At 37.7% G+C, this 15074-nt stretch overlaps 1 protein-coding gene across 5 annotated transcripts in view; it reads right to left on the bottom strand.

Annotated features, from left to right (window-relative positions):
* The window catches only part of sec16a (SEC16 homolog A, endoplasmic reticulum export factor), a 219458-nt gene that overhangs the window by 88613 nt on the left and 115771 nt on the right, over window positions 1–15074 (bottom strand). For all 5 annotated transcript variants that reach the window (XM_039763857.1, XM_039763859.1, XM_039763860.1 and 2 more), the window contains 2 exons: window positions 9752–9938; window positions 7602–7934 (listed from right to left, as the gene is read on the bottom strand). In XM_039763857.1, coding sequence (XP_039619791.1) covers window positions 7602–7934; window positions 9752–9938 — 520 coding nt within the window. The remainder of the gene's footprint in view (window positions 1–7601; window positions 7935–9751; window positions 9939–15074) is intronic.

Here is a 15074-nt window from a genome sequence, read left to right as displayed (position 1 = left end):
TGGAGACCGGCTATTATTCGCCTCGCAGACGGAATGGTGATGGGTAAATGGGGTTCATTTGGCAGTAAAATACGGTATGGTACCGTATTTATGGTCACAAAATATAGGCAACAACACCGGATGAACATTTCAGGATTTAATGAAATTATCAGTACAGCAGTACGGTCTTATTAAAGCAGTATACAGTACGGTACTACCGTAAGCATGAAAAACAGGTACGGTAGACATCAACTTTCTTGCCAATGATGCCACCAGCACTGGCCTGCACCAGTCCGAATTTACGCAGCAGCGCATCAGCCCGACAAGTCCCTGCGGAACATAAGGAAATGCAATAAGCTCCAAACTCGCATATCATTATACATTACGACATGAGACTGGATAAGATACAATAAAGTACAGTACTTACCATCTACTAAATCGTCTGAATAGGTAATGATTGCTTCGTTATTTGCAAGTTCTTCTTCATTTTCCTCTTCTTGTGATGGCAATACAGGTACTCCCATTGCTTGTTGTTGTGCAGTAATCAGTTTTATCAGGATTAACGTGTCGAAGATGGCATTTTCATGTTCTTCCCGCCACCTCTGCCCTCCCTGTGGGGTTATGATTGACGTAGAGACGAAAGGGCAAAATGTACACAAAGAAATTTTTTGACTTTCTCGCTCCCTCGATAGCATCCGACGACAAAACATTTTTGACACGAGAAGGTACTTACCGTATGATTCACTGCAGGAGGGCAGTAGCTCAGGTGGTACGAAAAGAGGATTAGCGCACGAAAAAGGCGGTGGGTCATTGGAGATCGGCGTTTACTACAGACCGGCTACTATTAAAGACCGGCGTCTATTTGTCGCAACATCTCTTCAAAACCGTCTTTTATTGGAAACGGGCATCAATAAGAAGCCAGGCAACTACTAGAAGATATACAGTATGTTCAATTTTTGTAAGTTACTTAGGATAGAGGTATCAGCCAAATATATCTATACTAATAAAAGGCAAAGCCCTCACTGACTGACTGCCTCACTCATCACTAATTCTCCAACTTCCCGTGTAGGTAGAAGGCTGAAATTTGGCAGGCTCATTCCTTACAGCTTACTTACAAAAGTTGGGCAGGTTTCATTTCAAAATTCTACGCGTAATGCTCATAACTGGAACCTATTTTATCATCCATAGACTGCAGCTCGATGGCCGTGGGAGCCGGAGTTGCGTCTCCCATCATCACGCCTCCCACATAATTGAGTGCCTGCCCATATAAGGTAAATATTCACGGGTGAAGGACTGCACTTAGCATATTCATAAGTAAAAATATCTGAATCACAAACTGATGTTAATTATATTTTGTCCATGAATACTTATTAAATAATTCCAAATAGTCTGTCTGCTTCCTTTCATAGCTTTTCCGATGGTTGTGCTGCTTCCAGGCCTGTATTTTCGTATTAAAGCATTTAACCAATCACATTTCAGTCATCATTTGTTGCTAGGCAGAGAGGCCTTCACAATCCGTTGTGCAGGCACTCTAACACTGAATAAATGTCGATTAACCTGTTGCTTCAACCAATCAGATTTTGAGTTGGTGTCAGTACGGCCCTCTAGCAGGCGTACGGCGACGTCACCGTATTCAGACCCATTGATTGGATAGAAGCCGCAGGTTTGACTTTCAGCATTAGCTTCGATGGCGATAGAAAGGACCTTTTTGATGGATCTGAGGTGCATGGATAATCCGAACGACAGAGTGATTGAACTGTTTTTGAGGAAAGAGAGGAGGATGGATTTTGTTTATAAATAATCCGAATTATTGCTGAATAAAATGTTGCAATTTTCCTAAATAATATTGCAAGTGAATGAGTTATTATTGATGTTTTTTATGTGTGTCACGGTTGTGGCTGCAGTAGAAAGGAACTTGTTCACCCCTGGTTTGTCTATTTAATAAAGGCATTTATTGTAGCTACAGGAGTTATCAATCTGCGATGCAGCAGCTCTTTATGCTGTATTTCTGCATATTACGATGGTTTTTATAGCCATAAATTAGTTTTTGAGGGGCGGGTTGATTCAGACGGGGCAGTACTGAAGGCCTAGGTGTGAGATGCACGGCCCGCCAATGGACCAGATGATACGTAAATTTAATGAACATTACAACCCGAAAATGAACAGAACTTTAGAGAGGCCCATGATTAAATGAACGGTAAAAAAGTAAGAGCGAAACGGTGACTTATTGAGGCAGGCAGCCGAGAGCAAAATAGCACGGGGCTCGATGTAGTGCGTGTTAAGTCGATCTAAAATGCGCGCTCAGATTCAAAAAAATATATCTTTTCAAGTTCTATTTGGATATAAGTAGGTTCTATTTAGTCGACAGAAATATCTTAGGTAGGAATGCAAGTTGAATTTAGTCTTTACATTTCTATGGTGAAGAAAAATTTATGCAAAGATGACTAAATTTAACTTACATTTCTACAAAGATATTTCTGTCGACTAAATAAAAATTACTTATATTTAAAATTTAAATAGAACTTGAACAGATACGATAGTTCATAATGCCCACACAGCACTACTTGCATGTAAGAGCGGAAGTCATCCGTTTTAACAAGCAGCGTATTGCACTGATACGAAATAGCCTGCCCATTTAATTATTTTGGAATGGATAGATAAATTAAGATTTTGTACAAATAATGCTTTTCATTTTCTTCCTCGATGGATTCTGGCACACCCAGCAATGTGTCTTCTGGTGACACACAGTGAATGGCATATCCGCGGCAGCACATAATAAGCAAATAAAAGACATCATTGCTGGGGAGAGTGTTGATTAGGTGGTCGCGGCCACGCATATAAAATCCGTTGCTGGGGAGATGCCACACATGCAATAATCAGCTACATGCCAGCACAGATTAAAATACTTGGGAGACAACACAGTCACGATTATCAACTGCACGCCACACATTACATTAGTTGCTGGGGACACTCTGCTGATTGCCCACTGTTGTGACAGAATATTAAAGTCATATTACGGACATCAAAGCCAGTATTACTGTCAGAGAAAAAGACAGGCATTTTACGGATATACAAACCAGTATTACTGCGAGAGAAATTTAAAGGCACACTGACACATATTACAGCCACATACAAGCCAGTATTACTGTAAGAGAAAATATTACGGAATATTACGGGACTCCAGCGAACCACAGTGAGAGCCATTATCCACAAATGGCAAAAACATGGAACAGTGGTGAACCTTCCCAGGAGTGGCCAGCCGACCAAAATTACCCCAAAAGCGCAGAGACGACTTATCCGAGAGGTCACAAAAGACCCCAAGACAACGTCTAAAGAACTGCAGGCCTCACTTGCCTCAATTAAGGTCAGTGTTCACGACCCCACCATAAGAAAGAGACTGGGCAAAAACGGCCTGCATGGCAGATTTCCAAGACGCAAACCACTGTTAAGCAAAAAAAACATTAGGGCTTGTCTCAATTTTGCTAAGAAACATTTCAATGATTGTCAAGACTTTTGGGAAAATACCTTGTGGACTGATGAGACAAAAGTTGAACTTTTTGGAAGGCAAATGTCCCGTTACATCTGGCGTAAAAGGAACACAGCATTTCAGAAAAAGATCATCATACCAACAGTAAAATATGGTGGTGGTAGTGTGATGGTCTGGGGTTGTTTTGCTGCTTCAGGACCTGGAAGGCTTGCTGTGATAGATGGGACCATGAATTCTACTGTCTACCAAAAAATCCTGAAGGAGAATGTCCGGCCATCTGTTCGTCACCTCAAGCTGAAGCGATCTTGGGTGCTGCAACAGGACAATGACCCAAAACACACCAGCAAATCCACCTCTGAATGGCTGAAGAAAAACAAAATGAAGACTTTGGAGTGGCCTAGTCAAAGTCCTGACCTGAATCCAATTGAGATGCTATGGCATGACCTTAAAAAGGCGGTTCATGCTAGAAAACCTTCAAATAAAGCTGAATTACATCAATTCTGCAAAGATGAGTGGACCAAAATTCCTCCAGAGCGCTGTAAAAGACTCATTGCAAGTTATCATAAGCGCTTGATTGCAGTTATTGCTGCTAAGGGTGGCCCAAACAGTTATTAGGTTCAGGGGGCAATTACTTTTTCACACAGGGCCATGTAGGTTTGGATTTTTTTTTCTCCCTAAATAATAAAAACCATCATTTAAAAACTGCATTTTGTGCTTTCTTGTGTTATATTTGACTAATGGTTAAATGTGTTTAATGATCAGAAACATTTTGTGTGACAAACATGCAAAAGAATAAGAAATCAGGAAGGGGGCAAATAGTTTTTCACACCACTGTATGTTACTTGCATAAAAGCCACATTGAATGTTATTTACCTTGATTTATTTACTTATCTCTCTACAGCATAAAGTCACAAGTAGACTGCAGAGCTTCCTGTGTTCGATCAACACAGGCATTCTGACAAAGTACATGTGCAATGCCACTCCTTATTTAGGAAAAGATCCCAGTCATTCAACAGGAGAAAGACTTTCGTAGAATAAGGTAATAAAGCTTATGAAATCGTTTCTGCACAAGGGCAGAACCATAACCATTACCAGAACTGTAAAGTGTGACAGGAGTTTCCACCTGCAGCTAAAGTCATTTACGTACTGAAGTAGCATTTCCTGTCATCTTACATTGAAATAGATCATTGTAGACACGGAACAACATGTGAAATGCATGTGTTCCAAATAACGATATATTATTTAGCCTTAACAACTGAAGGCACCTCATACCCAGATAAACAAGACGTGAGCTGGGAGAACTTTCTGCCCGAGTTGAGCTACGGAGGTGGGGGGATGAAATAGCAGGCTGCTTGTGCTGATTGACATATTTACAAAACAAGAGACACTAATGGAGAGGTGCGAAGGAACTTAAGGTGGCCCGGGATTATGAGTATTTTTTGTAGGCTTCAGGGATTCTGGTGTTAAATTGAAAAATGTGTTGCTGAATTGCTGAAACTTCAAAAGGGTTTAAAAAATTTAGCAAGAAAATACAGTGTCTCTTTATCATCTACCACAGGAAAAATAGGTGGAAACTATAGTATATTATATAATAACTATCTTAAGATTCATTCAAGTTTGTAGTAATTTTTGGCTGATGAAATATCTTCTCCATAAGGGAGACAGACATTTAAAAAAAAAAAAAAAACCTCGGGTGCAACAACTAATAATTATATGCTTATTTAAGATTAGGGCATTTCCCTTTTGATAAAAAATCATTTGATTTTCATAAGGGGACTAACAACTGGTCCTAATAACTTTATGAAATAAACCAAAACCATGACGTTTCATTATATTTATTTTATATGTTTTGTTGTTTTGTAAAAACATATTTCTATTAGAATACATATATATTTATATATATAATTTTTAATTTATTTTATGCATACACTCTGTTTATATCTTATATTTATGCAGCCAGCTAAAAAGGCGCTTGCGTTTTTCCCCCTCAAATATATTTGTGTAATGGTTTATGATGAAGTTCAATGAGTAGTGAAATTAATCCCTGGGGATAAGCCATATTTTTTTTCTTTTCTCTCCTCACAGTAAGATGTTCAAGCTTTCCTTATTTTGGTTGAAATGAATTGAATTTGGTTAGTTTTGAAATCCAATTTATATGTACATTTTATCCTATAAAACTAATAATAACTCAAAATAGTTGTGCTAATTTTAAAGAGCTATTTCTTTTTCAATTTAAAATTGGGCACTTAATCCACTATTATGAACTGGGATTCAAATGTAGGCACTGTCTCTTCTGCATGTCTTAAAGATAACTAAAGGAGACTGTAGTTAGAAAGAAGATTCAGCCATAAAAATGTTGGCTCCATTACCCTAGCTGACAGAGGCAACTGGGACAACTTGAGTAAAGCACAAAATGGTAGTTTGAGAGAGAGAGAAATATATACACTATCATGTAATAAACATTATTACCAAACACACAGTTTGGACAATGATCTAGCATGCCCCTGGCATTGTTTGTCCATCTTAATACATCCCCAATGTGATCAAAATGTTCATTCAATGTGGTTTTCCTGAATACAGACACAAAACCATATGTCTTAATCTTCAGCAATATCTGAGTTATTGCCCCACTGTCAGTCTCTTACTAGTAAGATGAACAATAGTTTAAAAAAGGTTTCGGCCCTCTGTGATAACTAACTGGATTAAGCATGTTTGAGAGCATTATGCTAGAATATTTTACAAGAACATCTACACTTTTTTGAGATATGGTACACATTTTTGAATAAGAACCAAGACAACTATAATAATTATTTAATTATACCTATATTCACTGTAGTATTATATTTGGTGTTATTTTTGTTATTCTTATAGTATATTCTGTATATAACAAGCCAAAAAAATTACTGTGCATAAAAGTTCCTCTGTTTAGCAAGCTGTTTTGAGATTTGTTTACCAAACATTATATATAGGGTGAGCCAAAATGAAGTACGACATTTCTCAAGGTCACTGCACAAGAAAGAGACAGCCAAGTGGGTTGGGATGAGGGTCCTTTGATAGGCAATCCATTGTAATTTTCAGTTGGCAACATGCCTTGGTCCAGTGAGCACCGTGCTTTCACTGTCGAAACGTTCTTCATAAACATCAAACCCATCATGATTATACAACACGCCTTCCAAATGCACTTCAGCATTTCTCCTAATGGTGATGTCCCAAATTGGAAAACAGTTCTTCAGTGGGTGGCTAAATTTAGACAGACAGGTACAACATTGAACAGTAAATCTCCAGGATGTCCTTGGACTGTACGAACGCCTGAAAACATCCAAGCTGTAAGGGCATCAATTTTGCAGTCTCCTAGATGTTCAGCCCTCAAACATGCTTGTGCCTTAGGCATTTCCAACACGTCTTTGAGGAAGATTTTGCATGAGGACTTTAATGGATTGTTGCATAAATAAGCAACACTTCTGCTATTGAGCATGTTACAGTTCAGTGCACCATTGCAGATGTCATTGTAGGCCCTTACTTTTTCGAGGAAGGGGAGTAACAGTCAATGTCACTTCAGAACTTTACATTGAAATGCTAGAGAACTTTTTGCGGCCCCAACTGGAAGAAATGGATGTGGTGGATGCCTGGTTTAAACAGGAAGGAGCAACAGCGCATATGGCATGGAGATCCATGCGCGCTGATGTTGGGTGGAGCTTCATGCTCACCTAATCTCACTTCGTGCGATTTCTTCTTGTGGGGCTATTATCACAAGTTGAAGGCATTCACACACTGACCTCAAAACCTTGAACCCACCCAAGGACACTATTCGTCATGAAATCACTGCTATTCCCCTTGAAATGGGCGAGCATTCAGAAGTCTCAAACAGTGTATCACTAGTGATGGCCACCACCTTGAAGGCATCATTTTTAAAACACAGTGGAAAAAAAACTATTCTGTATACCCTTTCTTTTGTCGTAATGAAATTTATTTTATCTTGTAGCGTTTTGTAAGAATAAACGTTTGAAATGGTGGTACTTCTTTTTGGCTACCCTGTACTTCACATTCAATGTAACTACATTTAAATGGCCTAGAAAGGTAGATTTTTAGAAATATTGTTACCTAAACAATATTATATATTTAATGAAAAACAAACCTTGTTGACCACTGCAATCCTGTTCAGGCAAAGTTGGAAGAGCTTCAGCTGGGGATCCTGGTGGTAACAAAGGGGGCACTGAATGAAAATGCTGTTTTTCTGTTTGATACGGTCCAACAAATGTTGTTGCTGGGCTTATATTATGATGTGGAAGACTCTGCAATGGAACGGAGTCTGAGGGCATGAAGCCTTCGACTGATCCCAAAGAAGGGGAGGCAAAAGCCACCTCTTGACTAACAGCTGAGGCAGGTTGTTGGTAATAAGAAACTCTGTCATCTTGAGGATATGCCTGGGTGACTGAAGAAATGCCACTAGTGAGGACCGTGGAAGGAGCTAAAAAAAGAAAAATAATAATAATAAACAGATTATAAAAACGTGATAAAATATAGAAAGCAGAAAAAACTATTAATATTCAAGAATAAAAATCAATATGCTATAATCAAACATATAATATTAAAAATATAGAGCAATAACATTCTATAACTGCACTTTTTCAATATTTTCACATAAGATTTTTATGAAGATTCTTTGTTGTACAGTTGTGGTCACATTTCTTTATTGTACCAAAATGTATAAATGTTTCAATTCAATTCTAATTTACTGCCACATAAAAGAAATATGATTTGTTATCAGTTTTATTGAGAAATTAAGACATCACTTTAAAATACAGCATATAACAACACAGCTATCAAAAATATGTTTGTACAAATAAATAAAAAATAGTATTGAACATGATATTTATTGTGTAAGAGTAGCACCTACTGTTTTTTTTGTTTTTTTTGCAGTGGGAAAAAAACCCAACAATAACACTGACGAGTAACAAACACAAATAGTCAACTACACAAACAATAGTGGTAGCCTTCATTTAAAAAATCTTGTAATCATGACGAGTTAAAACGCAGGCCAATGTATGCATAGCTGATTAGCATGACATCTCCAGTGATTCAGTCATAGTGATTTGCGACTAATCAAAACACAATAACAGGGTTAATTGGCCTTCCGTGTGTGAGAGTTGATGGCCAATGAGCCCTGCAGTCAAAAATATAATGCATACAATGCAGTTGAAATGAAAGAAGAAAAGTGGGGGCACTGGACGCACAAACTAAAAAGAAATGTGTTTGTTCATTGTCTGTGGGTGATAACCATAATGGAATGGAAAAAGGAAAAAATAAGGGCAGAGACAGCAGATGAACTCACCAGGGAAAACATTCATACTGCCCCTAGCACTGACATGTAGTTTGTTAATTGTTGAGCTCGCTAAACAGTGCTGAAAAATTGAGGAGTCAGGTACTCTGTCATTCCTATCTAACATTTTTCTCTAAATCCTTTGAAAAAAAAAAGAAAAAAAAAAAGTATCCCTTATCAGAAATGTTCTGCCCAAGTATTACAAATCTTCACAAATTCATTTAATCCATTAGCCAAATCAAAAAGGGGTTAAAACCAGAAATCCAGGTCTATTTTCATAAACATGAAGCAAGAATATGTGCAGTATGAAGGTTTCCATCTTGATAATCAGTAGATGGTGTGTATTTTGCCTAGTGTTTTCTGATGCGAGAGCCATGAACAATGACTATACTCAAGGTTAGACATTCATGAAAATTCATTCCTACAGCTTTATAGCTCCTTATGATGTCACTGAACAATTTATGCATTACTCAATGTATGATTACGTGGAGACTCTGGTGGAAAGATGAATTCCTCATACTTCACCGTTCTGAACTAAAAGACATTCTCCAATGTTGCGTCTGTCAGACTGAAATGTCTTAATATGGTCTAACAGTTTTTAGGAATTTGGGCTGTTTGATGAAACTTTGTTCTTCATACTTATGGTAACGGGCAACGGTATCAGAATTTGCATTTATTACCTTATACAATAAGTAAACCCAACAAATTATATCTTTTCCTTCTGTCCACCACATCTGCATGTACTTTCACAACAATACCAATGTAAATGTATATATAGATGCTGTGCATAACATACATCATACATATATTCTTTGTCAAATACGTCTTCAGTAATTTTGTAAATAAGTTATCTTTCTTAAGGTGATTAGTCTTTATTTGATGAGCCATAACAACTCACATTAAGGAACATAATGAAAATGTTTTGAGTTTTTAAATAATAACTTCAAACGTCAATCTGCTTGTACCTGCTGGCATAAGATGAACTCCTAGAGCTTGTGGTCCTGGTTCTGCCATCAGTGGGTTGTCAGTGGCTATATCTGGTGTTATTCCAAAGCCGTCTGGTTGGTTGTTATGTTCAAATTCAGAGCTAGGGGTACTGCATGAGTACTGCTGGGGTGTAGCTCTATCGGAATTGTAGGAGACTACTCCGTCCTGTGAGGAAAATTACACAAAGCATTTTACAGATTACAGATCAATCTACATTATTTCTTAAACCTTCTTTTTCCATGCTATCTGGAAGATAAATCATGTTTCAGAAGCAGTTCCCAGAAGTCAAATGCTAGTCTCTTGTATTTCACACATATTGCCAATTTGAATTTATCAATTAAGTTAAGGCAGTCCTTAAACTGTGATCAAGATATTGGTGGCATAAGAAGAATTCCATGTAAATTTGTGTATAACATCTAAAAACCTAATCAAAAGTTAAATTAAAGCTCTGGTACTATAAAGATGACAAACAAATCTGCTATATTTACCTCTGCCTGTATTTTACAGAAAAAGAATTGCATTCCCACTTTTTTCTATAGCTGCCGATAAGCCTCCTTAGCATTACATTTTTTCTTGAAAAAACATGTAAAAAGCATTGCAATTTTTGGCTTGTAAAATCACATTTATTAAATCTCATCTTTCAACTGTAAAAACGTGCAAAACACTAAAAGTACAAACTCAGAAGTTTAGAAGGTATAATAATGAGTAATAATAATAATAATAATCTATACTAATAAAAGGCAAAGCCCTCACTCACTCACTCACTCATCACTAATTCTCCAACTTCCCGTGTAGGTAGAAGGCTGAAATTTGGCAGGCTCATTCCTTACAGCTTACTTACAAAAGTTGGGCAGGTTTCATTTCGAAATTCTACGCCTAATGGTCATAACTGGAAGGTATTTTTCTCCATTAACTGTAATGGAGTTGAGCTGGAATGACGTGGGGGACGGAGTTTCGTGTGACATCATCATGCCTCTCACGTAATCACGTGAACTGACTGTCAACGCAGTGCGTAGAAAACCAGGAAGACCTCCAAAAAGCGCTTAAGAAAACATGCATTATATAATTGAGAAGGCAGCGAAACAATAAGAAGCGAGCGAGTGACATATACAACCATATACATGAGTTCTGCTACTTCGGAAACAAAGCACAATGTAAACCTACACTTTAAATTAAGTTCATAGACAGGCTGCCGCTGGCGTTTGTAATTTAGTGCCTGCCCATATAAGGCCGTCCGTCAGCGGCAATCCAATAGCAAACTGCCACGGGTAAATATTCACGGGTGAAGGACTGTGCTTATGGAGAGGAAGATGAGATGGTCAGGGTGGTGTTTGACACAAACTCAGCGAAACTGCGAGAGAAAGTTTTAAGTGCCAGGACTAAGGTAACATTAAATACAGCCATGGACATAGCACGAGATGGCACCAGCACAGCTGGGAACCTTCGATGCATGTACACGAGTGGCTCACGTGAACTGATGCAGTGCACAGATAAAAAGCAACAGTTCCAAAGAGCGCTGAACAAAAACCGAATTACACAATTGAAAAGGCAGCAAAAAATATGAAGCTTCTGATACATAAATGCATATTCATAAATCCAGCTACTGCGGAAACAAAGCACACGATTGGAAAAAGTCAATGTCCCGCTAAAGGAAGACAGTGTAAAAAAAAACCCGTGCATGCAGTGTGTCAGGTCTCAGATAAAGAAGAAGGCGAGCTGTTTATTGATGCAGTAAGAAACGAATCGATGAATGAAACCTGTCATCTTTACAACGATTGACAAACACGGAATGTAACTTGAACACAACACATCCTACAAATACGAACCTGATTGAAAGAAATAATGATAATCAAATCCTTGATGACAGCAACACTCAGTAACACTCACAAAACAAATACTGTATATTGACAGTCATGTTACGTTATTTTTAAAATGTTCCCTTTTCTTTTTCTAGCTTTTTAACACACTACTTCTCCGCTGCGATACGCGTATATATATATATATATATATATATATATATATATATATATATATATATATATATATATATATATATATATATATATCTATCCCGATCTACATACTCGAATAATGGATACTTTATTAGCCATCAATGATTGTTTTGGTAAAGCCATACTCAGTGTATTCATTAGATGAGCGGTAAAAAGTAAGAGCAAGGGAGGATGACTTATTGAGGCATGCAGGATGTAGTCTTGGCGTCAACTCTATCTGAACTGCGCGATCACATTTGAAAAAATATATCTTTTCAAGTTCTATTTAGTCCATATGTGTCAAACTCAAGGGCGCGGGCCACATCCGCCCGGCGTGTAATTATATCCGGCCCGAGATCATTTTATATACTGTATTATTGTTATTAAAGCCCAGGTATATGAAGCGCTGGTAACACAATAAACTACAGATCCCATAATGCAGCGCTTCAGCTGCCTTGCCGAACACTTACTGCGTTAATCAAGTCTACCTTATGATGCTGCAAGTTATTGCGAAGCTAGCTCACACGATGCTGAAGAGAAAAGTTGATTCTGAAAATAGAGCCTTTAAAACCGATGGGAGGCTGAGTATATGTTTACTGAACCCGTGTGTCTCATTTGTGGAGCTAATGTGGCTGTAATTACAGAATTTAATCTAAGGCGGCACTATGAGACAAAACATCAGGGTAACCTGAATGCAATGCAGAAGATACAGAAAGCAGCATAATTAAATAAGAATCTGACACTTCAGCGGACGTTTTAACCCGTGCACAATCACAAAGTGATTTCAAGTGAAGCTGCTTTTATGGGAGACACAAATGCACCAGTACACCTTGCCCCACTTTCCCTGTTGCCAAGTAATGTTAAACCAAGTCGTCACTACGGTGTTCCCAAATACGCACTTTGCTGATAAACTGAGCGCACTGAGTTTGCACGGCGCTTTGGTGACTTTGAAGAACAAAAAAAGTCTGTCTACATGCGGCTCGAACCTTGTGCATGTTTGGTAGCACATATCTGTGTGAGAAGCTCTTCTCAGTGATAAAGACTAACAAAACAGCACACAGGAGTAAGCCTCACTGATGAGCACCTTCAATCCATCCTGAGAATCTCCACAACACAGAACCTCACACCAAACAGAAGCGAACTTGTGGCCAAAAAGATGCCAGGCGTCCAGCTCTAAAATGACATATGAGCAAAGACAACTGAATGATTTGATTTGTTATTGCTGAAAGGAACACATTTTATTTATATTTCCAGGTTTTGTTATGCAGCATGTTCATATTTGAATTTGTATAATTTTGACAGGATATATTTTTATGGAGAGCAAAATCTTTTGGGATATTTAAAATCTAAGTTTATTTTTTATATAAAATTACATAAGAGTAAAGAAATTTGAATGTTTGTTCTTTTAACGTTTACTTTATTTCTAACTTGTATAATTTAGACAGGATATATTTTTATGGAGAGCAAAATATTATAAGTTGTTTAAGGTTTGAGTTGATTTATTCACGAATAATATTCCTGTCTGTTTTTACCATTCCTACAAAAGATATTTCTGTCGACTAAATAAAAATTCCTTCTATTTAGAATTTAACACATAATATCCACGCAGACTTGCACGTAAGAGCGGGAGTCATCCGTTTTAACAAGCAGCGTATTGCACTGATACGAAATAGCGGTGTGTGTATATATGTAGATATGTATGTATATGTATATATATGTTTATATATGTGTGTGTGTGTATATGTAGATATATATATGTATGTATATATGTGTAAATATATATATATATATATATATATATATATATATATATATATATATATATATATATATGACAACAACACTCATCACTCACAACAGTGACAAAACAATTACATTGACAATCATGTTACGTTATTTTCAAAATGTTTCCTTTTCTTTTTCATTGCTTCTTTAACACACTACTTCTCCGCTGCGAAGCGCGGGTATTTTGCTAGTACCATATATACTGTCAAAATGTGTCATTTGTGTGCTATACCTTGAAGTACGGTGAAATACACAATCCAACATCATAGTCGGGACAATTGTAACGTGATTCCTTGTGGATTTTCATTCCAGACCAGTTAGTTTTTGAACACCACACTATACATGCGTGACTGACACGAGGATCACTTTCAAATTCATTAGAAACACTTTCGATGTCACTGTCCATTTCAATTCCACTGTCTAAAGACAGATTCACTTCATAATCACTGTTCATATCACGATCAAGAGCATGCAACACCTGGGCTGCTGAAAAAAGTTTCTTACGAGATACCATTATGAGTTCAGGAGAAGGCGTGTCTGCACCGTTGCCCGGGTAACACTCAGACCTGTCGCTTACGCAAGAAACACCTATATTGTTTCTCAAACAACACTCGGCACTAATTCTGTTGCCACTTTTACAGCCCGAGTAATCACCGGATCTAACACTTACACGAGATGCGTCTATACAGTTGCCCAAGTGACACTTTTAGCATTGTTTGTACGCTAAGAAGGTTAATCACAGTTAACATGTGTTATTAATGTTTTAGAAAGTTCTGTGCTTACATATGTTTACTGCACCCCTTAAATGTTCAAATTTAATCTGGTTAATTTGAATGCACGTTATGGTTAATGAAACAGCAGCAAATGAATCCAAATCTATTAATAGCGTTCGATTGTTTTCTGTATTCACGTTAAGATCATGGAAGACATTTAAAAAACCCACAAGACGAAACAGAATGGCCACAGAGAGTCTCGCGGGGACCTTAAAACATGAGACACTGTGCCAAGAGATTGACCAAGGACCGTCTCGCAATGACGTAGGACATGAGATTCTTGCAAGACACGCCCTACTTACAATCAATATCAAATAAAACCACAGGCAGCAAATTACTCAGTCGTGTAAACTAAGGCTTTGTGCACACACAGATCCAGGGTCTTAGCGCATATGAAGTGTATAAGGACAATACGTTATAAATGAAACGTTGACGACTAAGCGAAGAAGAAAGCAGTGCGGAGAAAAGAGACTCAAAAGCGTTGGTGAGAAAAAAGAGCAAATAAGAAAAAGAATAATCTAGGTGCAAATTCAGAAAATAAGGAAAGTAATTATCAGCCCGGAACATGTGGAACTGAAACAGAGCATGTTCAGTCGGGTTCAGAATAAACACTAGAATTACCAGAGCCTACGAGAAAACTCGTAAATCCAGCCCACCTTAAATCCGTTCACACCTCTCCGTCAGCGTCTTTTGTCCTGCAAATGTACCGATTAAGACAAGCAGCTTGCTATTCCATCCCCCCACTGTTGCAG

This window comes from Polypterus senegalus, chromosome 9 (assembly GCF_016835505.1).
Source record: "Polypterus senegalus isolate Bchr_013 chromosome 9, ASM1683550v1, whole genome shotgun sequence".
Taxonomy (NCBI): domain Eukaryota; kingdom Metazoa; phylum Chordata; class Cladistia; order Polypteriformes; family Polypteridae; genus Polypterus; species Polypterus senegalus.
Note: the sequence above shows the minus strand (reverse complement) of the source record. Positions and strands in the feature narration are given on the sequence as shown.